General features: G+C 49.4%; 2 protein-coding genes across 2 annotated transcripts; both read right to left on the bottom strand.

Moving 5' to 3' along the window:
* Window positions 1-4164: 4164 nt before the first annotated feature.
* On the bottom strand, window positions 4165-10375 carry LOC142470190 (epithelial splicing regulatory protein 2-like). The gene is made up of 5 exons (XM_075577167.1): window positions 10312-10375; window positions 9982-10153; window positions 9273-9438; window positions 5302-5410; window positions 4165-4318 (listed from the first exon to the last, which is right to left on the bottom strand). The coding sequence occupies exons 1-4, from the start codon at window positions 10373-10375 to the stop codon at window positions 5321-5323; spliced, it is 492 nt and encodes a 163-aa protein (XP_075433282.1). The 3' UTR covers window positions 4165-4318; window positions 5302-5320.
* Window positions 10376-15630: 5255 nt separating this feature from the next.
* Window positions 15631-22990, bottom strand: LOC142470242 (uncharacterized). Its single transcript, XM_075577190.1, has 6 exons — window positions 22384-22990; window positions 21334-21402; window positions 19581-19634; window positions 19101-19157; window positions 17757-17825; window positions 15631-16999 (listed from the first exon to the last, which is right to left on the bottom strand). The coding sequence occupies exons 1-6, from the start codon at window positions 22396-22398 to the stop codon at window positions 16472-16474; spliced, it is 792 nt and encodes a 263-aa protein (XP_075433305.1). The 5' UTR covers window positions 22399-22990; the 3' UTR covers window positions 15631-16471.
* Window positions 22991-23543: the final 553 nt, after the last annotated feature.

The following is a 23543-nucleotide window of genomic DNA, read 5'->3' as shown; positions in this document are numbered from 1 at the left end:
TACAGGATCACATACAGGCAGTCCCCGGTTATACAGGATCACATACAGGCAGTCCCCGGTTATATTGTACAGGATCACATACAGGCAGTCCTCGGTTATATTGTACAGGATCACATACAGGCAGTCCCCGGTTATATTGTACAGGATCACATACAGGCAGTCCCCGGTTATATTGTACAGGATCACATACAGGCAGTCCCCGGTTATATTGTACAGGATCACATACAGGCAGTCCCCGGTTATATTGTACAGGATCACATACAGGCAGTCCCCGGTTATATTGTACAGGATCACATACAGGCAGTCCCGGTTATATTGTACAGGATCACATACAGGCAGTCCCCGGTTATATTGTACAGGATCACATACAGGCAGTCCCCGGTTATATTGTACAGGATCACATACAGGCAGTCCCCGGTTATATTGTACAGGATCACATACAGGCAGTCCCCGGTTATATTGTACAGGATCACATACAGGCAGTCCCCGGTTATATTGTACAGGATCACATACAGGCAGTCCCCGGTTATATTGTACAGGATCACATACAGACAGTCCCCGGTTATATTGTACAGGATCACATACAGGCAGTCCCCGGTTATATTGTACAGGATCACATACAGGCAGTCCCCGGTTATATTGTACAGGATCACATACAGGCAGTCCCCGGTTATACAGGATCACATACAGGCAGTCCCCGGTTATATTGTACAGGATCACATACAGACAGTCCTCGGTTATATTGTACAGGATCACATACAGACAGTCCCCGGTTATATTGTACAGGATCACATACAGGCAGTCCTCGGTTATATTGTACAGGATCACATACAGACAGTCCTCGGTTATATTGTACAGGATCACATACAGGCAGTCCCCGGTTATATTGTACAGGATCACATACAGACAGTCCCCGGTTATATTGTACAGGATCACATACAGGCAGTCCCCGGTTATATTGTACAGGATCACATACAGGCAGTCCCCGGTTATATTGTACAGGATCACATACAGGCAGTCCCCCAGTTATATTGTACAGGATCACATACAGACAGTCCCCGGTTATATTGTACAGGATCACATACAGGCAGTCCCCGGTTATATTGTACAGGATCACATACAGGCAGTCCCCGGTTATATTGTACAGGATCACATACAGGCAGTCCCCGGTTATATTGTACAGGATCACATACAGGCAGTCCCCGGTTATACAGGATCACATACAGGCAGTCCCCGGTTATATTGTACAGGATCACATACAGACAGTCCCCGGTTATATTGTACAGGATCACATACAGGCAGTCCCCGGTTATATTGTACAGGATCACATACAGGCAGTCCCCGGTTATATTGTACAGGATCACATACAGGCAGTCCCCGGTTATACAGGATCACATACAGGCAGTCCCCGGTTATATTGTACAGGATCACATACAGGCAGTCCCCGGTTATATTGTACAGGAACACATACAGGCAGTCCTCGGCTAACCAATGGAATCCGTTCGCGTTGGATATGCAGTTCGTCGTAAAGTGAAACGTTGGATGACGAGGACGACCTGTAGATAGAACATACAACTAAAGCATGTCTTGGGTACGGCTACTCTGCAGATTTATTTACCCTCCAACACCCTTCCGGCTGCGAAAGAGTTAACTTTCCATTTCCTCTAACCAAACGCACGCCTCACTTATATTTACATAGATTGCTAGCTCTGCGGGCCAGGGATTCAGTTCTGTGGACGTGCGTGCACTACACTACTCACCTGGAAAGCGTCTGCGTGTCTTTCCTCCGGGACAGGACAAGCCGTGTGAGGTGCAGCGAGAGGTCTCCGACCTTATATTATCTTCATGTATTTATACATGCTACACAGCACTCAGTAACATTACCTGCAACAGCAGGTAAGGGGCGCCCTGCTCCCAGGAGCTGACAATCTATAAAGGAGGGGGGGAGAGAGAAGGGGGATGGGAGAGAAGGGGGATGGGAGAGAAGGGGGATGGGAGAGAGAGAAGGGGGAGGAGAGGGGGTAGAGAGATTGGATAGAGGGGAGGGAGTAGAGAGAGGGTGGAAGGAGAGGGGGTAGAGAGAGGGTGGTGTGAGAGAACAGGAGAGTGGATAGAGAGGATCCTCAAATCATTAAACCTGTGCCTCTTTTCCCTGTGGTATATACCTCTGTCCACGCTGGCTTGGCCGACAGGAGCAGTGTGAAGCATTATGGGGGAGCCAACTTTGGGGGTTACGCTGGGGGAACTGAAATATACCCCACTAATCTATACCACGCAGCTCGATATAACGATACTTAGGGAAGCAGATTCCTCCCCCCCCGCCCCCCCCCCCCCCCCCCGCCTGTCCCAATGTCCCGGGGCACATCATAAAACAAATGACATCACTTTAAAAAAAAAAAAAAATGATATATCTTCTTGAAGCAGCAATCCATACTTTTTTAAAAAATTTAAATTAAAAGTCCCCCAGTATTAGATATTTACTACCGTTTTGTTTTATTATTCAACTTTAAATGCCATTTTTAATATACAGAGTATCCTTCAATTTCTATAGCAAACTTTAGCTCACCTCCCCAGCAGTGCAAGATCTTTGCAACACTTTCCTGTTTGTGATAATTTGTTGCCAATGTTTCCAGCAGTTTGAGTTGCAAACTGTAACAATAGATAATGTTACCTTAACAGCTACAATGTAGCCTTATATTACCGCGTTACACTGACTGAAGAATTGATTGAAACTGAAAGGCGGCCATTTAGTGAACCCTGAGAAGCAGCATCTTTGCTGATCGATTGCGGGAGAACTAAAATCGTTAGCTTAGGTAATTAGTTTTTCTTTTTTGTGCCGCTTGGACTTTTTCTTTAAAATTGGAAGCAGAACCTCCCACATGGGGGAGAAGTAAAGGAGCAGTAAGTACAGTGGATGCTGGTCTCTGAAATGGGCGACAATCTTATAAATCTCCGGGTACTAAAATCTGTGCCCCTTTCTTCGGCTTCGAGACCCCTTAAAAAGCCAGTATAGGCAGACACGCTCTGCTTCCTCCATCCCACTTCAATGGCGGACACACGTTATTATTTTTTTTTTTATTACACTAAAGAAAAAAAAACAGATTCAAAAGAATAAAGTCAATATACATAGAAGCAGAAATAAGGCCGTTAAGCGACATTCTGCTGCTATTGCACTTTATTTTAATCAAAAGTAAAAAAAAAAAAAAAAAAAAAACATTAGTGCTTTGTCAGCAGGCGGCTAGTCAAACTTACATATTTTATTGAAACTTATTTTTCTGTTTTCTTCTATATTTTTATACACATATATACATAAAAAACAGGGAGTTGCAGACAGCACAAATTCATTCAGTTTCGTCTGGCTGGCCCGCCATTTTGGAACTGGAGGAAAATAATGCATTGAAGGATATAGATATACAGCCAACAACTCCAGTCCACATTGTGCCAGGTCTTGGGGATATCCCTGCTTCAGCACAGGTGGCTCAATCAGTCCCTGCTTCAGCACAGTCTTTGACTTAAAAACCTGACCTGTTGGTGGCCCTTGAGGTCTGGAGTTGGTCACTCCTGATATACAGTATATATCACACACATCTATATACACGCACCAAGTGCAGGAATCTCTCCAGCATCAAAATAGTTAAACAGTGTAAACAAGTAGAAAAAGGGAATATTCCAAAGTTAATATTTTTAAATAAAAATAAATAAGTAGTATAACTTAGTGGTATATAGAAGCATTTGGCTGTGAGAAGAGCAGGTTGGCAGTTAACGGTGCGGAAAGGTTCGAGCGAACGCGGTGACCCAGAGGGATTCATTGCCGACGTCACCATTTAATACGGGCTCCACAAATATGGCCGCCAGGATGACTGGGACTCTATCCAGCCTCAGAAATAAAACACGGGTGGGGGGGGGTGGGGGAGAGAAATTGGGGTGCGTGGGCCACAGGAGAAACACTAAAATAATATTAGTATGTAACAGCCGGGAGGGGGCGCGGGAAATAAAAAAAAACTAAAATCCCAATTTATTTAGGAATTTTGCGTCTGGGAGTCAGTGTAAAGGGAAAGGAGCCACGGGTTGGAGCCACGGGTTGGAGCCACGGCCACTTTCCCACATACACTGCCAAAATAAGTGTGCCACGCTCTGTATTTTTTTGGGGTGGGGGGGGTGCAGATCCGGATGCTCTTGCCCCCCCCCCGCTGCCCCCAGGCTCTGTCCGTTCACACCACAGGTCCACGCTGCGGCCCCCCATAACCCTATTTCTCGGCCACGGCCACTTCCAGGCGCTCACCGATGGCCCGCGCAGGATGGAGGAGTCTGGTTGAAGCTGGAGGATGGAGGCGAGAAGAGAGGATAAGATAAGGAACAGACTCCCCCACATCAGACAAGGAGGGGTTAAACAGGTGACGCGTAACTTTCAGCGCCAGGGAGATTTGTAACGCTTTGAAACCGGATTATATGCAAAAATGTCTTCCAGTGGTTAAACCCCCCAACAGGCCCACTTCAGGTGCCAGCACTTAGGCGATATGGCAGGTGGGCGGGGGGGAGAGGGGGGTTCTAGGGGACTACAGGGGGCAGGGGGGGGGGAAGAGAAGGTGAGTAACTGTTAACTAACTGTTTTACTACAGAAGCTCCTGGCGCCCATTATTCTGCGACCTGCTGCCCCATCCCCCAGCCGCCTGAATCCAGCCCCCGAGTCACGGTATCCCATGCGGGGTAGCCATATATAGCACCCCAAGGTAATCTCCCTAGGAAGCCGGGCAGGGAGGGTCACATATATTCTGTATGCGATACAAGGTATGTAAATTACAAACTATGGGGATAAGTGGGATAGGTAAAACACAAGGCAGAGCCTCCCCCAAAGAGCTCACACTCTAAGTGGGAATATCTGTAGCCTTTGCTTGATGATAAACGCGGCACTTTGCAGTGTAAGTAGGACGCAGCCAGACTTTACATTTTATTACCTCTCCCGTCCCAGCGCAAATGCCTTAAACCAGGCGTGGCCAAGTCCAGTCCAAGGGCCACCAAAAGGTAATGTTTTAAGGCTATCCCTGCTTCAGCACAGGTGGCTCAATCAGTGACTCGGTTTTTGACCAAGCAAACTGTGCTGACGTGGCTGTCAGTCTGAGTCACCTGTGCTGAAGCAGGGATATTCCATTACCGGACCTGTTGCTGGCCCTTGAGGACTGGAATTGGCCACCCTTGCATTAAACCCATTACCCACCGCGCTGGCAGAGTTTGATGGCCTGTGGTTAGGAAGCAGGGAGGGGAGTTTTAGGGGTAATTGCCACCCAGGTGCCCCGACCTTACCTTGTTGGAGGTGTCCCTCTTATAAGCAGACCCATTCTTTAGGCGCCTGTAGCACACTCCGTGTCTGGTCCCCCATCTGTACCAGGCCACTGTAATCCTCGGGGGAATACTGCAGAGGTGACACAGGACAAGTCAGCACCCCGAAGCTCTCCTGTGCCAAACCATGCCGGCCCCTTCACCGCCACAGGTGGAAGCATCATGGAGGCCTCCCCGCCCCCCTGCACCCCCCTCCCTACAGACTGACCGGAGACACGGGTCACTCAGCAGCTGGACCTGTCCTGGGGCAGGCTCACAGCCGGATGGAGCAGCGCGAGAACCAGACGCGTGTAGTTTGTACACAAGGTTTCCAGACCTCGCAGGTCTCCTCCTCACGAGTCCAGTCTGAAAACCTCATACACAAACAAGACGTTTCTATTACAGGGGTGTGTGTTGCAGGTGAGCACGTGTGTGTTGCAGGTGAGCGGGTGTGCGCTGCAGGTGTGTTTGTGTTGCAGGTGAGCGGGTGTGCGCTGCAGGTGTGTTTGTGTTGCAGGTGAGCGGGTGTGCGCTGCAGGTGTGTTTGTGTTGCAGGTGAGCGGGTGTGCGCTGCAGGTGTGTGTGTGTTGCAGGTGAGCGGGTGTGCGCTGCAGGTGTGTTTGTGTTGCAGGTGAGCGGGTGTGCGCTGCAGGTGTGTTTGTGTTGCAGGTGAGCGGGTGTGCGCTGCAGGTGAGCACGTGTGTGCGCGCGCGCTGCAGGTGAGCACGTGTGTGCGCGCGCGCTGCAGGTGAGCACGTGTGTGCGCGCGCGCTGCAGGTGAGCACGTGTGTGCGCGCGCGCTGCAGGTGAGCACGTGTGTGTGTGTTGCAGGTGAGCACGTGTGTGTATGTGTGTGTGTGTTGCAGGTGAGCACGTGTGTGTGTTGCAGGTGAGCACGTGTGTGTGTGTGTTGCAGGTGAGCACGTGTGTGTGTGTTGCAGGTGAGCACGTGTGTGTGTGTGTGTTGCACAAAAGACAAAGTGCAGCGTCTCCTGTCAGCCGGGGGGGTAAAATGCAGAAAGTGACCCCTTCACTGCTGCAGTGTGAATAAATATATATTTGTACATATTATACACACCACACAATGTGCTGTCTGACCTGGCAGTGAATGGGTTAAAACCGCAAATAAAAAGCCAACCCATTTAACCCACATGGTGCCAGCCTTCCCACCGGACCCCCCCCGGCACAGAACGGGCGAGGGGGCAGATTCAAATTACAACCCGGAATCATTTCCAAGAGCCAGAAAGCCGTCACCCCGCGAGAGCAGCCATTGTCCCCCCAAAATTACCAGCGATCCACCACCTGAAAACACAAACACGGGACGTCCGGAGGCCCCCCCCCAAACCCCCTAATCTCCTGGGGCGCAGCCTCCCAGTGCAAACACACAATTAGCCACGGCTACCAGACCTGCCCGCGAGAAGAACGACCCCACGAGCCTTCCCTGGGTTATAAGAGGGGCAGGTATCACAGTTTTATGTCTGAGGCGCGTTTTCCCACGGTCTGTTATTTATATTATGTGTTATTTATACGATGGTCCCGGGCATTGCTGCTGTGAAGCGCTGTGCACATTAATGGCGCTATATAAATAAAGACACACAGTCACCCCGCAGGGCACGGCAGGCGTGTGCGAGGACACAGCGCCACCTGGGGGCAACAGAGGGTGGTACCCAAATTGGCGAGGGGCGACTGATCCCAGCAGGAATCGGGTACCGGCCGTGTATGGGGCCCGGTGTATAAATATACATTTGTGTCGGCACAATTTGGGGGGGGAAGGGAAGTTTCTTATTTCTGAACGCCAGTTTCCCGGCAGGTCTGGTAAGAGGGAAGGCGCCATGAACTAAACCAGAATTAAAAAGTGCAGTGTTTCCGACCCATGCATCCCACCGTGAGACCAAATATTAACCGGGGACGCCGCGCGCACAACCCCAAAATCATTCGTGTGCCCGGCCCCCCAAATCTCCATTGGTTCGGCTGCTACATTCCAATCAAAAGGGCGGCACCAATTGGACGCTGGGAAGGGTTACAGACCGTACCCCTCCAAAAGAGGGGGGGGACACAGGATCCTGAGGAGCAGCGGGAGGAGAAGGGGGGCGGGAAGGGGGAGAAATAAAAAAACAGGGCGTTAGATTCCGACGGTCGCTGCCCTGAGATTTAACACTTGCACGTATCACAGAGTTTGTGGCGCTGAAGGCGGAGTTCCCTCGGTGTGACCCATTTCTAAAACCAAGTGAGCTCCATGCGACTCTCCTCCCCCCCCCCCCCCACCTCCCTTTATAGCAGATTCAAATTGCCCAAAGGCAGCCGTAGTGTCCCCACGAGACACGAAAACTCCTGCCGTTAATTCTCACTTTCTCCACTCTGAACAGGCAGCACAGAGGTGCTTTCCATGCAGCCTACAAAGAATCTTATCAGGGGAAAAAATAAATAAAAAATAATCTTCGTTTATTCTTCTCAGATAAGGTTCAGTCAGGTCTATTAATGTCCCCGTATGAGAGCGGATTACAGGTTTCCAGCTCTTTTTTTTTATTTATTTTTTTTAGGAATAAAATCCAGTGATATCTATATTTTACAAAAAATGGAGCGAACTTATTAAAAATAAATAGGTGAACACAGAGCGCGGATTGTGCAGGACGGGGAAGGGAAAAAAATCTGTAAAAATAAAAACGCACAGGAGGAACTGCCCTTTAAACCAATCAGAAGGCTCCATTCTGCGCAGTCTCCGGGAGACTCCGACACTGGTGATAAAATGGGGCAAATACTATAAATATATATCTATATATATATATAGATATATATTTTATTAAATAAAAAAATAATAATCAGGCTCTCTTGTGAATGCGAGCGCCCCAGTGGTTAGGTCACCTACTTAACCGCTTGCCTGTCACACGTAGTTACAAACGTATTGGATGGCCAGCCACAGCCAGCAGTGAAGGGGTTAAGTAGCATTTTAAACCCATCTCCGCAACCCTTTCTCTGCCAAAGGGGCCCGGGAACACTCCGAAAACGTGTAAAAAAGCAATGGTGTAAAGAAATCTTCCCCGCCTCCCAGTGCATGGATTGCGCACCCTACCCTGTACGCCCTAACCAGGCACCTATAGGGCCATATAGGGGAGGGGGTCAGCAATAGATTTCTGACCGGAAAACCATTAGGACGTAACAGACAGCGAGAGACATCCAGTGATAAAAGCAGCAATCCAGGCGCGCCATTTCTGTCGCAAATCATTGGAGCAGGGGGTCTCCGGAGGTGAACCCCAATTAATTTCAGCTCCGGGAACCCCCTGCTTCCGGAGATACCTCCGTAGGGGGCGCCGGTAGCCGCTCAGCCAGCAGGGCTAACGTAATGGCGGCATTTCAAAGCTCGAGCGCCCTGCGGCCAATAGGAAGCCGCGAGGTCATCCACTGCGGCCTCCCATTGGCTCACGTGACGCGGGAGATTTAAAGTGTGGATCCCCCTTCGGAGGTCTATCTCGGGAAGCAGGGTGTCCCCGGAGCTGAAATGAATGGCGTTCACCTCCGGAGACCCCCTGCTTCAATCCAAATGTTGAAAAATATCAAATAGCCTGAATTGCTGTGTGTAAGGAAGCCGCGGTGCTGGGCTCGGACATCGGGAAGATCGGGGCCCGTTAAACATTTGGGGCGTATTTTATTAGGGTTCATACAATATTTATGGTCCGACAACAGGCAGGGACGGGGACCTGTGTATAAAACAACCCCCATTGCTATAAAAAGCCAGAGGGGTGGCAAGTTTACAGAAGTATTGGAACCGAGTGTTTGTAAAGGAGGAGCAGTGATACTCTGTACCACTCAGCACCACTGCACGTCTCACTGTATCCCCCTTGGCAAAACATGTTAAAGAAAAGCAGAGTAGCAGTACTCGGCACAGATTTACCCTGCAGCGGGCCCTGTTGAAGGGTTCGGGGGGACGGGGGGAGGGGGAGAGGGGGGCAGACACTCACCTGGTAACCCTGGAAGAAGCTCAGAATATCCTTCATGCCCATATTGTAGGGCAGACCCTGCATGCGCACCAGCGCGCCCGGCTGGGGTAACATGGCGTGGGAGGCGGACGCCAGCGAGGCGGAGGGGGCGGTGATGTAACCTACGGTGGTGGGAGAGACGGGCGGGCTGGAAAGGGAGACAAATAAAAATAAATTAAAAAAATGTAAAAAAGAAATAAAATAAACTCCTGTGGGTGTTATCGCGAGGAGTGGAGACGTGGCGCCTCCGCCCAGCAGTGGTGGTAAAGGCGGGCAGAATGTTTACAAAGTGGGCTTATTAAAGGCAGCTATACTCCAAGACCCATCATCCGGATGTTTCCATGCGAGATTAGAACAGTTCCATATTAAGAATGTACAAGATGATCCAGCCAATGGGTTTCACGGTCCCCTCTGTGTGCCGCCATTTTGTGCGTCCCGCTGACGCCTCCCGTGAGGTCCCCTCCCCTCTGCTGGCGACAGGGATTTGGCGACAGCAGGAGGGGGGCGGCCAGGAGTGTCATTTGAAAGCGGCAACCAAAATCTCTAATTAAAACACCCATACCCCCAAAAAAGATACCCCCCCAGCAGAGTGCAGGGACACGCACTGAACCCCAGTACCACAGCTTTTTCTGTACCCCGGGTAGGTTCCCCTGAAAGATATACCCGGCACGCACACGGCTGCCCCCCGTACCTGGGGTAATAGGCCGTGTAGTTCATGTACAGCTGCGTGGCTTGGGCGGGGTAAAACGCCATGGTCTGGCCGCTCCTTGTGGATAAGAGCCCAGGCGACGGGTAAAGCCCGGCGGCTTCCGCCGGCATCACTGCCGCTGCTTGGTAGGCGGCGTAGGCTGGTGGGGAGAGACCTGATGGTGATGCAGACAGGGGAGAGATTAGGGGTGTGGGGGGGGGGGCATCAAAAACCCCTTTAGTACCAGAAACACATGGATGGGGTTACGGCACGTGAAGTTAACCAATCAGAAGCCACGGTTCAGTACCCCTCTTATCTCTGCTTAATCATTACATCCTCCCTCAACTTCCAAAACGTTCCTCTCCGAGGGGTCTCTTCGGAAACCCAACGCCGGCATACAAGTGGTTAAATTCCCCGCGGATTAGGCACTCTGCTACCAGCGCCCCGCCCCAGCGACGCAAAGTATCAGTGTCTCTGTACACCTGGAAACACTGGCCTAACGTAACCGTTTGTAGGGTTAATGGCGCCCGCGTCGTGGTTAGGGAGCCGCGGACGGCGTCTCTTCCAGGAATCCCGTGCGCCACACGAGGCAGGTCCCACCAACACCACGACCCTCAATATACCGCGTTCCCAAGCTGCTCCGCCGCAGGAAGAAGGCAAAGCTGCGGAAACCGCGCGCCCAGGAAGCACACCGCGAGAAAATCAATGACAGCCCCCCCCCCCCACCTCACGGTTTAACGAGCCCCGTCTAAAATAGTCAGGACGACCATAACCGCTGGCCACGTTCTCTCCCCCACCCCTCCCCCACCCGCGGAAGTCCAAGCTCGCTGCAGAGAGGCGATGGTCCAAGGTCACCAGGTCATAGTTGCCAACTCTGCCGGAAATTCCTGGAGCCGCCATAAAATGCCGGCAGCTTCCCATGCTCCCGCGTCAACCCAAGCGTGGCAGTAAAGAGGGGGGCCAGAGGGGCCCAGAGCGCGGCCAGAGGGGCACAGGGCGCGGCCAGAGGGGCGCAGGGCGCGGCCAGAGGGGCGCAGAGCGCGGCCAGAGGGGCCCAGAGCGCGGCCAGAGGGGCGCAGGGCGCGGCCAGAGGGGCACAGGGCGTGGCCAGAGGGGCCCAGAGCGCGGCCAGAGGGTCGGACTCACAATAAGAACCTTATTACAGGATATAAGCCTCTGCAACTGACCCAGATGCGCTTGACCTCTGTGACTGCACCTTCAGAACGCACTTCCCCTCCCACTACAACACAGATTGTAAGCTCTTCGGCACAGGGCTTCCCTTTGCCATTCTCCTGTCCCGCTTCTCATTGCGTGCACTTGTATTGTAATTTAGTAAAGCGCCGTGTACACTGGCAGTATATATATATAAATATAACATTATACATACAATGAAAAGGAGCGGGGGACGGAGACAGACAGGGACAGTCATCGGCGCAGAAGGGGACGGCGGAAGAGCTTTACTGTGTGGGATTTAGTTAACCCTTCAGTGTCACCAACACATCGCCGACGCCTCCAGGCATTCATCTAGTTTCCAAATACTGCCAAGGGGGCTTTCAAAAAGGATTTTATAATATTTATACTGGTTTTAGGTTTTCAGGATCTCCCTGCTTCAGCACAGGTGCCTCGAGGATTGAGCCACCTGTGCTCACACGGGGACTGATTGAGCCACCTGTGTTGAAGCTGGGATATCCTGAAAACCTCACCTGTTGGGGGTCTTGAGGACAGAGTTGAGAACCCCTGCTTAAAGCCACGATCCTGCAGCAGCTTTCCCTGTAACACTCCGAAAACCGCACCCGTTCCACCGCCCTACGACCCACTCACCATACTATGCACTTAACTCTTTCATGCCTTTATGATGCCTTGTTGCCTGTAGAATCAGAACCGCTTTCCTATTTAAGATACAGAATATCGCAGCTTTAGGCCACAGCATTTGTTTAACCCCGTGTGCTTGCAGTCGGACCTCCAGCACATGGCAAGGTGTTAACCCATTCACTGCTGGAGGTGCCGTGTTCCCCACAGAGAAGACTGACCCACCTGGATGCACGTGTTCCTCCTAAACAGACGCTACCTAAGGAGGGACACAGCTGACTCCTAACTCAGGTCAGGTTTTCATGATGTCCCAAACAATCCCAGCTTCAGCACAATGAGAGGCTTAGTCTTTGAGCCACCTGTGCTGCTGTGATAGGATGAGGGAGGGGAGGCGCATGAGGATGAGTTGAGCACCTCTGCCCTAACAGGTCCCCCCCCCCCCCGCCCCTATATATAAACCAAAGAGTAGTGGGTGTTAGATCTGCCACCCCCCACTTCCTATGGATGTTTGTTCCTCGAGGCGGATTAGAAATAATGAAAACGCGTTCCACAGTTGAAAGTTTTATACACAGAGGACGGAGCAGTAAGTCTTCTCGATGTTGACAGAGCCTGTTTCCCTTGTAATATCTTGTACATTTTTGTATTTAAAAAATAAAATAAAAACATTTTGTAGTGTTTCGGATTGGAGAAACACAAAGGGAAAAAGGAATGTATCGGAGGCTCTTAAATCATGTTGAAATAAAGAAAAGCACATTATTGTCTCCTTGTTGCGATATTTTTATGCCTGCGTTTTGTGGGTCAAAAAGCAAAAAGGTTAATAATTACCAGTTGGCCATTGAGACACACGTCTAACTCCTCTCTCCAGGAACCGGGTCCCGGTGATATCCCGCCCATGAGAAGGGCTCCGAATATGAAAGGTGATAGAAATGTTGTACAACAGAGGTGGGCAACCTATTTTTCCATGTTGCCACAGGAGTGGCTAATGAGAAGTGAAAATCGCCACACCATGTAAAAATTGGGAAATGAGGTTGTTCAATTGAACATTTAAAACGCACCGTTTGTCTGCTTCCCTCACCTTGGTACTTATCACCTGCCACTGCCTCCCTCACCTCAGCACTATCACCTGCCGCCTCTTCACTCACCTTAGCACTAACACCTGCTGCTGCTTCACTCACCTTAGCACTAACACCTGCTGCTGCTGCTTCACTCACGACAAACATACAGAAAGATTCCCCCTTGAATGCACTCAGGTAGATCAGTGAGTAATGATAGGTTTAAAATCCTTTTAATCAATAATAAAATAGTACTTGGATAGAGGGGTATGGTACAAAAAATCCAAGGCCACCCCCTGATGACATACCAAACAAAAAACTTCCAAATAATATAAAAATGGAAGGTAGCTGAAGGGATCTCAGCATCAAATTACATCGGTATGGATGCCAGGATATATCTTATACAGGTCCAACAGAATTAAGTGCTAATCTCACAATGGGGATGCACTTATATCTAAAAATCACCAGTCTCTATAAAAGAGACTGCTGAAACTAAATCTGAAGGACGTGAATACCCAGACACTCACACGAAGAGCCAAATCAGGTTGACTCAATTAATAAATATGCCAACCCTGATATAACGATGCAGATCAATATATTGATGCGGATCTATAAGAAAACGGCGTGATCATCACACAACCAATGCAGACTAATAAATCCACGAGTGACATAGTTCAGTGGAGTAAGAAAACCTAGCATGGCAATAAATAGTCCTCTCATTAAGGGCTAGCACGAAATGTGCATTAGTAACGCCCTGAGGCACGGTTCAAAGACCGTATCCAGTTATAGCCTCGTTAGCAGAACCTATATGTGAACTCAACATTAACATAAACTTTTGTATAAAAAGAGAATGTACAGAAATACATCAATACTAAGTACAAACATCCCATGCATGTCTTTACTCTGCAAAATAAATGACATTCAGTATCACTTACTTTAATTCCTCCCCCTCCATACCATGATATAATCCACCCTGGATGGTATGCAGGAAGGCAACGCCCGTTTCCTTTTTAACAGGGACTGCCCATGGCTGTGTAACATCAAACTGTGTTTAACTCCAACCATACCTGCATTATACTGGCTAACCTCATGACACCACATTAAAGGTTAGTAAAGTTTCAGATAAAGGAAACAAAAAAAAAAAAAGATCGCTGGGCCCAGCAAAAAAAAGACAAACAGAAAGAAAGATAAAGTGGTGCCCTTGATGCCAGAAAGCAAACATGCATGTAACTTATACAATAGTGCAAGCAGCCCTGTCACAGGGACAATTTGTAGAAGAAACAGCAATTTTAAAGTGGCGATCAGCCGCAATAAGCTGATCAGGGCTTATAGAAATGAGCGTGTTTGAAAAACTGGCGATCAGTGCCGAAAAGTGGCTTATCACCGCGCGTCTGCCGATTTTTTTTTTTTTCCGGCAAAACCGGTAATTTTTGCTCTTATTGCCAGCTTCTCTGGGCTTACTGAATTGCTGTAGGCTTTTTTGGCGATACGCTGGTGATAAGTGGTTTATCGCAGCTTACTGCATGAGGGCCATAGGGAGGATTTGTTCCTATAAAGTTTACCAAGTTTGGCATAGAATTTGGATGTCAGGGTATCAATGTGCAACCCAAATGTTAAATGGGAGTTGAACTATATGCCCAGATATTTAAAACAAGTAACAGGGGCTAGGATGGTATTAGAGTTGGTTTTTATCTGAAGCTCTGTCATTGGAAGCTTTAGCAACGTAGCTCTGGTCCCAAATACCATTGTCACAGTCTTGTCAGTGTTTAAAATCAGTTTGTTTTGGGAAATCCAGTTTCAAGTCTCAAAAAATCAGATTGAAGTACGTGTTCAAGGTCAGAGAGGCGAGGGCTGCGTGCATATAGGAAAAGATCTAAGGCCTCTCACAATAACCCGTTAGGAATATTAATTCCTCATCTATCCGACATAAGTATAAAATATACTCTAACCAAGACCCCTAATACAGAGTTACCCACCTTATACGGGAGCAGCTGCCAGATGAGTATAGTAAATGTATCTTATTTCTTTAACCACTGGAGGGCAGCGTGGAGTGACAAGGAGTGGCGCCCGTAAGGACGACGTGCCAGTTAGGCGGAAGGAGATGCGCGCACACTTTTATGTGAAACTAATATTAAGTAAATTGAGAATGGAAAAATCTTCAACACAAACGTACAGAACGTGATATTCTGAGAGATCTTACAGATGTTATCAAATCCCACAATAAATATATAGAAAATGTCTGTATAGAACGAGTCAAACAAGAATATGCCAATAACACGTTTAATTGGGAGACAGGGGCCACAATTCAGGTCAGTTAGCTGAAAGAAGGGAAGCCGGTCAGCTGGTCAGCCAGAAGAGCAGGTCAGCCAGAAGAGCAGGTCAGCCGGTCAGCTCTGAGATCAGCATTACTTATATCCCCTACACGTTGTGCCCTGCATGTAATGCTGCAGAACAGCCCGCACTGCATATACTGTACATGAGATACTTAACCCTTTCTTTCGCTCGACTCTAATCTGAATGATTTGCTAATTGGTTTGTAATTAGAGAGATATTTGTAGCAGAATCCCATGTATGTTCTTTTTACCTTTTTAGACACCGTTTTGTGTAATAAAAGATATGAGATCAGAGGGGCTTCCTGTTTGCACGTGTGTTTTGGCAGAAGTGTATATGTGACCCTATAAACCTGTCTCACACCCGGGTCTGGCAGCGTGACACTAGTGCAGCGTCCTGGGTAAGAATCACTGAGCTGTTAGCAATAGATACAACGGATAGAAAAGACACTACACATAGGTTGGATTAAAGAGAGTATTTTATTGAAATAATTAATCTCTTTGCTGGTAGGGGCCTGCAGCACATTGCAGAGCGATATAGTAACACGCAGAGCAATGCATTGCAGGCCCCTCCGGCAGCAAAGGAGTGAAGACCAATGCAGGGTGTATAAAGATCTCACTGATAATTCATGCACAAAGGGCAGTTTGTTGCTGTGATCCAGAGGAAGGCGAAACATAACCCCTGCTGTGCAATGGGGGAAAAAATTCCTTCCTGACCCCATTAAATGGCGATCGGATGGTCCCTGGGTCACTGCGCAGTGAGATCAGATGGAGCAGCACAGATCAGCGTTATTATACACAGGGGCACACTCAGTATATAGAGATGCGGGTGATGGGGCCCTTGTACCCCTGTGTATAACTCACCTGCTCCCCCATCCCCCTGCATATCTATCCCATTCACCCCTTTTCCTCTCGCATATCTCGCAGGGCCGGCCGTCCATTAGGCGGTCGCCTAGCGCGCAAAAGTTTTAGGGGCGCATTAATAATAATTATTATTTTTTACTCTTATTATTTTTTATTTATTTATGGTTTTTTTTAAAATTATTTTTCTTTTTTATATCCAGTATTTTGGCGCCCTTTTATTATGCGTCACACTGGGTTGCGGTCGCAGCCCCGATAGCTACGCCACTGTTTATTTTATTATTTTATTATTTTTTTTATACAACTGGGGCGCGAATTTTAAGTTTCACCTCGGGCGCATGAAACCCGTGCACCGGCCCTGCTCCTTGTTCTCTCTCACCCTCTCACTCCCAATGTCCCTATCTCCCTCTAGTACCTGCCCCTCCCGCAGCCTTCCTGATCTTATCTGCCTCTCCTGCGGTCAAACCAACTTCTCAGGGCCCCTAGAATACCCCTGTTTCTACGCCCTGGCCCCTCTGCTACATGCACCCGGGATCTTCTCCCCAGCCTGTGAAAGGGGAAGCAACACATCCCTCCACACCTCTCGTATTCCCCTTCATCGCTGTCCGCCTCGTCACCCCTCTTGTCGTCCGCCTCGCTCTCTACCTCGCTCTCTGCCTCTCTGTCTGTCTCGCTCTCTGCCTCGCTGCCTGTCTCGCTCTCTGCCTCTCTGTCTGTCTCGACGTCTGCCTCTCTGTCTGCCTCGTAGCCCGCCTCGCAGCCCGCCTCGTAGCCCGCTTCGCAGCCCGCCTTGTAGCCCGCCTTGTAGCCCGCCTCGTAGCCCGCCTTGTAGCCCGCCTCGTAGCCCGCCTCGTTGCCCGCCACGTTGCCCGCCTCGTTGTCCGCCTCGCTGTCCGCCTCGTCGCCCGCCTCGTCGCCCGTCTCGACGTCCTGTAGCACAAAGGGCTCCACCTTCGTGCATGTCCAGACCTGCAGGAGACATGAAGTGTTTGTAACCAGGGACAGTGATACTCTGTATCGCAAGAGCTCCTATGCCACATATAACCCCTCCCCAATACCCCGTTATACCGCCCTCCACAGGGCCAGTACCTGTTACACCCACCTCCCCAGGCCCAGTACCCAGTTATACACCCCTCCCCAGGCCCAGTACCGGTTACACCCACCTCCCCAGGCCCAGTACCCAGTTATACACCCCTCCCCAGGCCCAGTACCGGTTATACCCACCTCACCAGAACTCCGTTATATGCCCCTCCCCAGGATCCTTTACACACACCCTCCCCAGACGCAGGACCCCCTACGGTGGAGGTGTAATGTCACATGGGTAGTGGAAGGTTTCTCAGAGAAGGTGTCCATGTGTCACAGCTGTTTCATCACCTTGGGTGAGAAGTCTCCCTACTCTCTGCCTTTCCTTTCCCTCTCCTGTCAGTCTCTCTCTCCACCTTTAATCTTATCTCTTTTATTTATCTCTGTCCCTCCTTATTTTTGTTTCTATGTATTTCTCTCCCCTCCCCCATGTAATAGGGGCACAAACCTCAGATTTGGGGAACGCTCCCATCCCATGAGACCCGAGGAAACCGGGACCCACTAACCTTCATTAAAACATCTCCAGCAGCTTCTGTGTTATTACACTGTAACGTGTTGCAGACTTTTCCATAAATAGTGTCCTGTACAACAGCTAATAGCACCGTGTGTGCGACAGATTCACAGCTCCGCCATTCCCATTTACCTGTGACGCGCGGCTTCCTGCTTCTTCCTCGTCGCTGTCCTCCTCCTCCTTCCATACCTCCTTCCAGTCCTGTGATACAGAGGATAGTAATGTGATCACATGTATTCCTCACTCCTTTACATGTCCTGGTGCTTAAATGTTCTCTCTGTGTCTGGGGAGACCCCTAAATATTCTCTCTGTGTCTGGAGAGACCCCTAAATGTTCTCTCTGTATCTGGAGAGACCCCTAAATGTTCTCTTTGTGTCTGGGGAGACCCCTAAATGTTCTCTGTGTGTCTGGGGAGACCCCTAAATGCTCTCTCTGTATCTGGAGAGACCCCTAAATGTTCTCTCTGTAGCTGGAGAGACCCCTAAATGTTCTCTCTGTGTCTGGGGAGACCCCTAAATGTTCTCTCTGTGTCTGGGGAGACCCCTAAATGCTCTCTCTGTATCTGGAGAGACCCCTAAATGTTCTCTCTGTATCTGGAGAGACCCCTAAATGTTCTCTCTGTGTCTGGGGAGACCCCTAACTGTTCTCTCTGTGTCTGGAGAGACCCCTAAATATTCCCCAGTGTAGCTCGCTTCAAAATAGCCCAGAAAAGAAGCATTGAGCCCTCGGTGACCGGGCGCTATGACCAGAAGGACTAGGCTCTCCTTTACCTGTGAGTGTAGACTACGTCCCCACTGGCCTCTCCCTCCCCCCTCTGGCAGTGAGGGTGACACGGCAGGGGGAAGGGCCAGGGAAGTAAGAATTAGGCAGAGGCGCGGGGTCAGTCTACGCCCTGCCATGAGAGTGCCCCCACCCTGCCCTTTATTGTGAACACTGGTAAATATGTTGGTTGTACGTGTTTAAAATAAAAAAAAGAATAAATAAACAATGAAAATGAATAACAGAAATAAAATAACAGGTGCTGGGAGTGGCGAGTGGGCGCGGCTTATTTACACGTGTGCGTTCCTGGGGCCCATTCTCGCCAGACGGCCGGGGCCCGGCTAGGGGGGAGTTACGGCCATTGGATCAGGTACCTTTGGCCTTTACCCAATGAGCGAGCACTCTGGCAGGGGGTTGGCACTTATTAGGTTAATTGAAGTTTTAATAAAAAGCCGCGGCCTCGCACGGACGCCAAGTGTAGAAGGGAGGGAGGGGGGGAGGGGGGGGAGGGGGGGTGGGAGGGGGGAAGGGGGGTCCTGGGGGAGTTATCACAGAGACACAGAAACATCGCTGAGTTTGGGTTAGTAACTCCCTTAACCTCTCAGCAGGTGAATTCCCCCTTGGCGCTAACACGTTAAAAACAAGCGTTGCTAGTTCTCTGCATGAAGTTGCAGGTAACTGGAAGAGTTACACAGTGACGGCTATTTCATCACTCACCTTCTTCTCCCGAAACGGTCTTTTTCTCGGCTCCCCGATGCATCCCCAGTCTTCAATCTGTATTTAGGACAATGCTGTAAGACAGGGTCCCGCAAGCTTTTCCCCTGCTCTCCCCCCCCCCCACCCCCCACTCCCCCACCTCCTTACCTTGTCTCCGGCGTTCTGACGTATATATGTGATATCACTTTGCTATGGCAACGGCACATCTTGTGACCCCACAGTGTCATTTGACGCCATGTTGTTTCTATGTATTTCTCTCCCACCCCCCATGTAATAGGGGCACAAACCTCAGATTTGGGGAACGCTCCCATCCCATGAGAGCCGAGGAAACGGACCCACTAACCTTTATTAAAAAATCTCCAGCAGCTTCTGTATTATTACACTGTAACGTGTTGCAGACTTTTCCATAAATAGTGTCCTGTACAACAGCTAATAGCACCGTGTGTGCGGCAGGTTCACAGCTCCGCCATTCCCATTTACCTGTGAAGCGCGGCTTCCTGCATCTACCTCGTCGCTGTACTCCTCCTCCCATGCCTGTGATACAGAGGATAGTAATGTGATCACATGTATTCCTCACTCCTTTACATGTCCTGGTGCTTAAATGTTCTCTCTGTGTCTGGGGAGACCCCTAAATATTCTCTCTGTGTCTGGAGAGACCCCTAAATGTTCTCTCTGTATCTGGAAAGACCCCTAAATGCTCTCTCTGTGTCTGGAGAGACCCCTAAATGTTCTCTCTGTATCTGGGGAGACCCCTAAATGCTCTCTCTGTGTCTGGAGAGACCCCTAAATGTTCTCTCTGTATCTGGGGAGACCCCTAAATGTTCTCTCTGTGTCTGGGGAGACCCTTAAATATTCTCTCTGTGTCTGGAGAGACCCCTAAATGTTCTCTCTGTATCTGGAGAGACCCCTAAATATTCTCTGTGTGTCTGGAGAGATCCCCAAATGTTCTCTCTGTATCTGGGGAGACCCCTAAATATTCTCTCTGTGTCTGGGGAGACCCTTAAATATTCTCTCTGTGTCTGGAGAGACCCCTAAATGTTCTCTCTGTATCTGGAGAGACCCCTAAATATTCTCTCTGGGTCTGGAGAGATCACCAAATGTTCTCTCTGTATCTGGGGAGACCCCTAAATATTCTCTCTGTGTCTGGAGAGACCCCTAAATGTTCTCTCTGTGTCTGGGGAGACCCCTAAATGCTCTCTCTGTGTCTGGAGAGACCCCTAAATGTTCTCTCTGTATCTGGGGAGACCCCTAAATGTTCTCTCTGTATCTGGAGAGACCCTTAAATGTTCTCTCTGTGTCTGGAGAGACCCCTAAATGTTCTCTCTGTATCTGGAGAGACCCCTAAATGTTCTCTCTGTGTCTGGAGAGACCCCTAAATGTTCTCTCTGTATCTGGGGAGACCCCTAAATATTCCCCAGTGTAGCTCGCTTCAAAATAACCCAGAAAAGTAGCATTGAGCGGGCGCTATGACCAGAGGGACTAGACTCTCCCTTACCTGTGAGTGTGGACTACGTCCCCACTGGCCTCCCCTCCCCCTCCTCCCTCGGCAGTGAGGGTGACACGGCCGGGGGAAGGGCCAGGGAGTTAGAATTAGGCAGAGGCGCGGGGTCAGCCTACGCCCTGCCATGAGAGTGCCCCCACCCTGCCCTTTATTGTGAACACTGGTAAATATGTTGGTTGTACGTGTTTAAAATAAAAAAAAGAATAAATAAACAATGAAAATGAATAACAGAAATAAAATAACAGGTGCTGGGAGTGGCGAGTGGGCGCGGCTTATTTACACGTGTGCGTTCCTGGGGCCCATTCTCGCCAGACGGCCGGGGCCCGGCTAGGGGGGAGTTACGGCCATTGGATCAGGTACCTTTGGCCTTTACCCAATGAGCGAGCACTCTGGCAGGGGGTTGGCACTTATTAGGTTAATTGAAGTTTTAATAAAAAGCCGCGGCCTCGCACGGACGCCAAGTGTAGAAGGGAGGGAGGGGGGGGGAGGGGGGGGAGGGGGGGAGGGGGGTGGTCTCACAGTCTCCGAGGTCATGTTTCTGTTTCCTGTCCTGGGGGAGTTATCACAGAGACACAGAAACGTCGCTGAGTTTGGGTTAGTAACTCCCTTAACCTCTCAGCAGTTGAATTCCCCCTTGGCGCTTAACACGTTAAAAACAAGCGTTGCTATTTCTCTGCATGAAGTTGCAGGTAACTGGAAGAGTTACACAGTGACGGCTATTTCATCACTCACCTTCTTCACCCGAAACAGTATTCTTTTCGGTGTTATTTTCGGCTCCTCTTGGCATATCAATTCTTCGATCTGTATGCAGGACAATGCTTTAAGTCAGGGTTGTGCAACCTTTTTCCCCTGCTCCCCCCCCCCCCCCTCCTTACCTTGTCTCCGGCGTTCTGACGCATATATGTGATATCACTTTGCTATGGCAACGGCACATCATGTGACCCCACAGTGTCATTTGACGCCATGTTGCTGTCGCCAGAAGCCGCCGGAGACAAGGAAAGGGAACTTACAGAGGCGTTGCGCGCAATCGCCGGCATTTAATTTAAATAGCGTGGGGCTTCTGTAAGCGCGAAGCCCCTTCTCCCCAAGAAAATGTTGCGCCCCTCGATTTGAGCACCCCTGCTTTAAGAGATATTCTGGGACCCTCCAACTCCTCCATCGGACCCTTCCTCATACTGACTGACCTTGCAGTGCTCAGTATTACCTGCTATGATGCCTCTCAAAATACCATGCTAACTCATTCTGAACATACGTGTCCTTTCTACATGTTACTCCGCTAGTATGACTAGGGCCACAGACAGCTTTCCCGGGGCCCAGGACTAATTTCCACTGGGGACCCTCACCCATGGGTCAGCGAACTTGCGAGACCCCCCCCCCCAACCTGTTTTCTCTTGCACTGCCATAGACAACAACATTTCGGCCTGCTGGCCTTTCCCAGGTAAAGTGGCTAAACACACTAAAGCCAGTAAAGAAAGGCCAGCAGCCGAAACATTGTAGTCTGTGGCACAATAAATGATCTTTTTTTATTCAAATCCGTGTGCCCTTTTCCATCAATCATATTGTATCCATTGGACGAAATGCCGGTCTTCCCTGAGACTAAGGGGCACCGGTAAAAGTATCACTACTTATTGTTTTTTTTTGTTGGTGTGCAGCAAATCCCCATCATTTTTGCGTTCTCTTGTGCTGCCCCAATCTCACACACCACCTTGCTCTCTCACCCCCCTCTTACACTCCCCCATCACCCTTTCCTTCCCCAAAGGTTGTCTTTTAATCAGATCTTACCTCAGGTGTCTCCATCTCCCCAGGAAATGTTCTGGCTTTAAACTGGAAAAAGCTGGAGAAATAATATGTCAACCAAGCCACAGATTTGATGCCAATGAGCGTTGAACTCCTTGTACATCCACCGTCAGCTGGTTGTGGCAGAAAGTGGTGACAGTAGAACCCAGGCACAGAGCGGTTGAGCTGTAACCACGGCAGTCAAATCAGAAATAAACACAATATTTTTTGAAATTTAGAATGAGAATGTCCTGTGTGTCACATTCTGGGCTCAGGCCCTGAGCCCTGTCAGATGTTAGCAGCTTGTGATAATAGAAGATATCCGTATACTGGGATGTGATTAGAGACATGTAGTCATTTAATACTGTATCACATAACCTGCTTTATATGAAGTATCATTTTACACTAGTAGAGATGTTACATTTTGAAAAATAGCGCTTCTGGCGACATTGTTCATTTTCTCTACAAATGATCAATTAAAAAGTTGGATAAAACGTTGTGTGTGTGTGGGTGTGTGCACTATACAGTATATATATATATATATATATATATATTCAGGGCACATCCCTGAGGAAGGTCACATGTAGCTGACCGAAACGTCGGATGTAGTGCCTTAGTTTTGTTACCTCAATATATTGTCATTTCAACTTGGCTGTGTGCTGTCTCTTCTTTCCGGATCAAGATCTGGTAATATCTGCTATATATATATATAATATATATGATTGATGCGCTAGGTGTGGTCAAATGCTAAATAGAATATAAGGGTACACTAGGCGCTGTCCTATATTCTTTTAAATATATATATATATATTTAAAAGAGTATAGGACAGCGCCTAGTGTACCCTTATATTCTATTTAGCATTTGACCACACCTGTGGTATAACCCAGCGGTGCGCAAAGTGGGGGGCGAGAGATTTTTCTGGGGGGGCGCTGGCGGTTGCAATGGCCCCACGCTCTTCCCCAAGGCATTAAAATTAAATGCCGGAGGATTGCGTGAGGCAAACACTATTACTAACCTTGACTCTGTGGCGTCACTCATGTCCATGGCAACGCAGCGTCAAATGACGCTGCACGGTCATGTGACGTCACACATGTCAAATGACACTGCAGGTCACGTGACGCCGCATCAAGGTAAGGAGGGGGGGGGCGCGAGCACCAGTGGAGGG

This window comes from Ascaphus truei, chromosome 19 (assembly GCF_040206685.1).
Source record: "Ascaphus truei isolate aAscTru1 chromosome 19, aAscTru1.hap1, whole genome shotgun sequence".
In the NCBI taxonomy this organism is placed as follows: Eukaryota; Metazoa; Chordata; class Amphibia; order Anura; family Ascaphidae; genus Ascaphus; species Ascaphus truei.
This window is presented reverse-complemented; position numbering and strand designations above follow the sequence as displayed.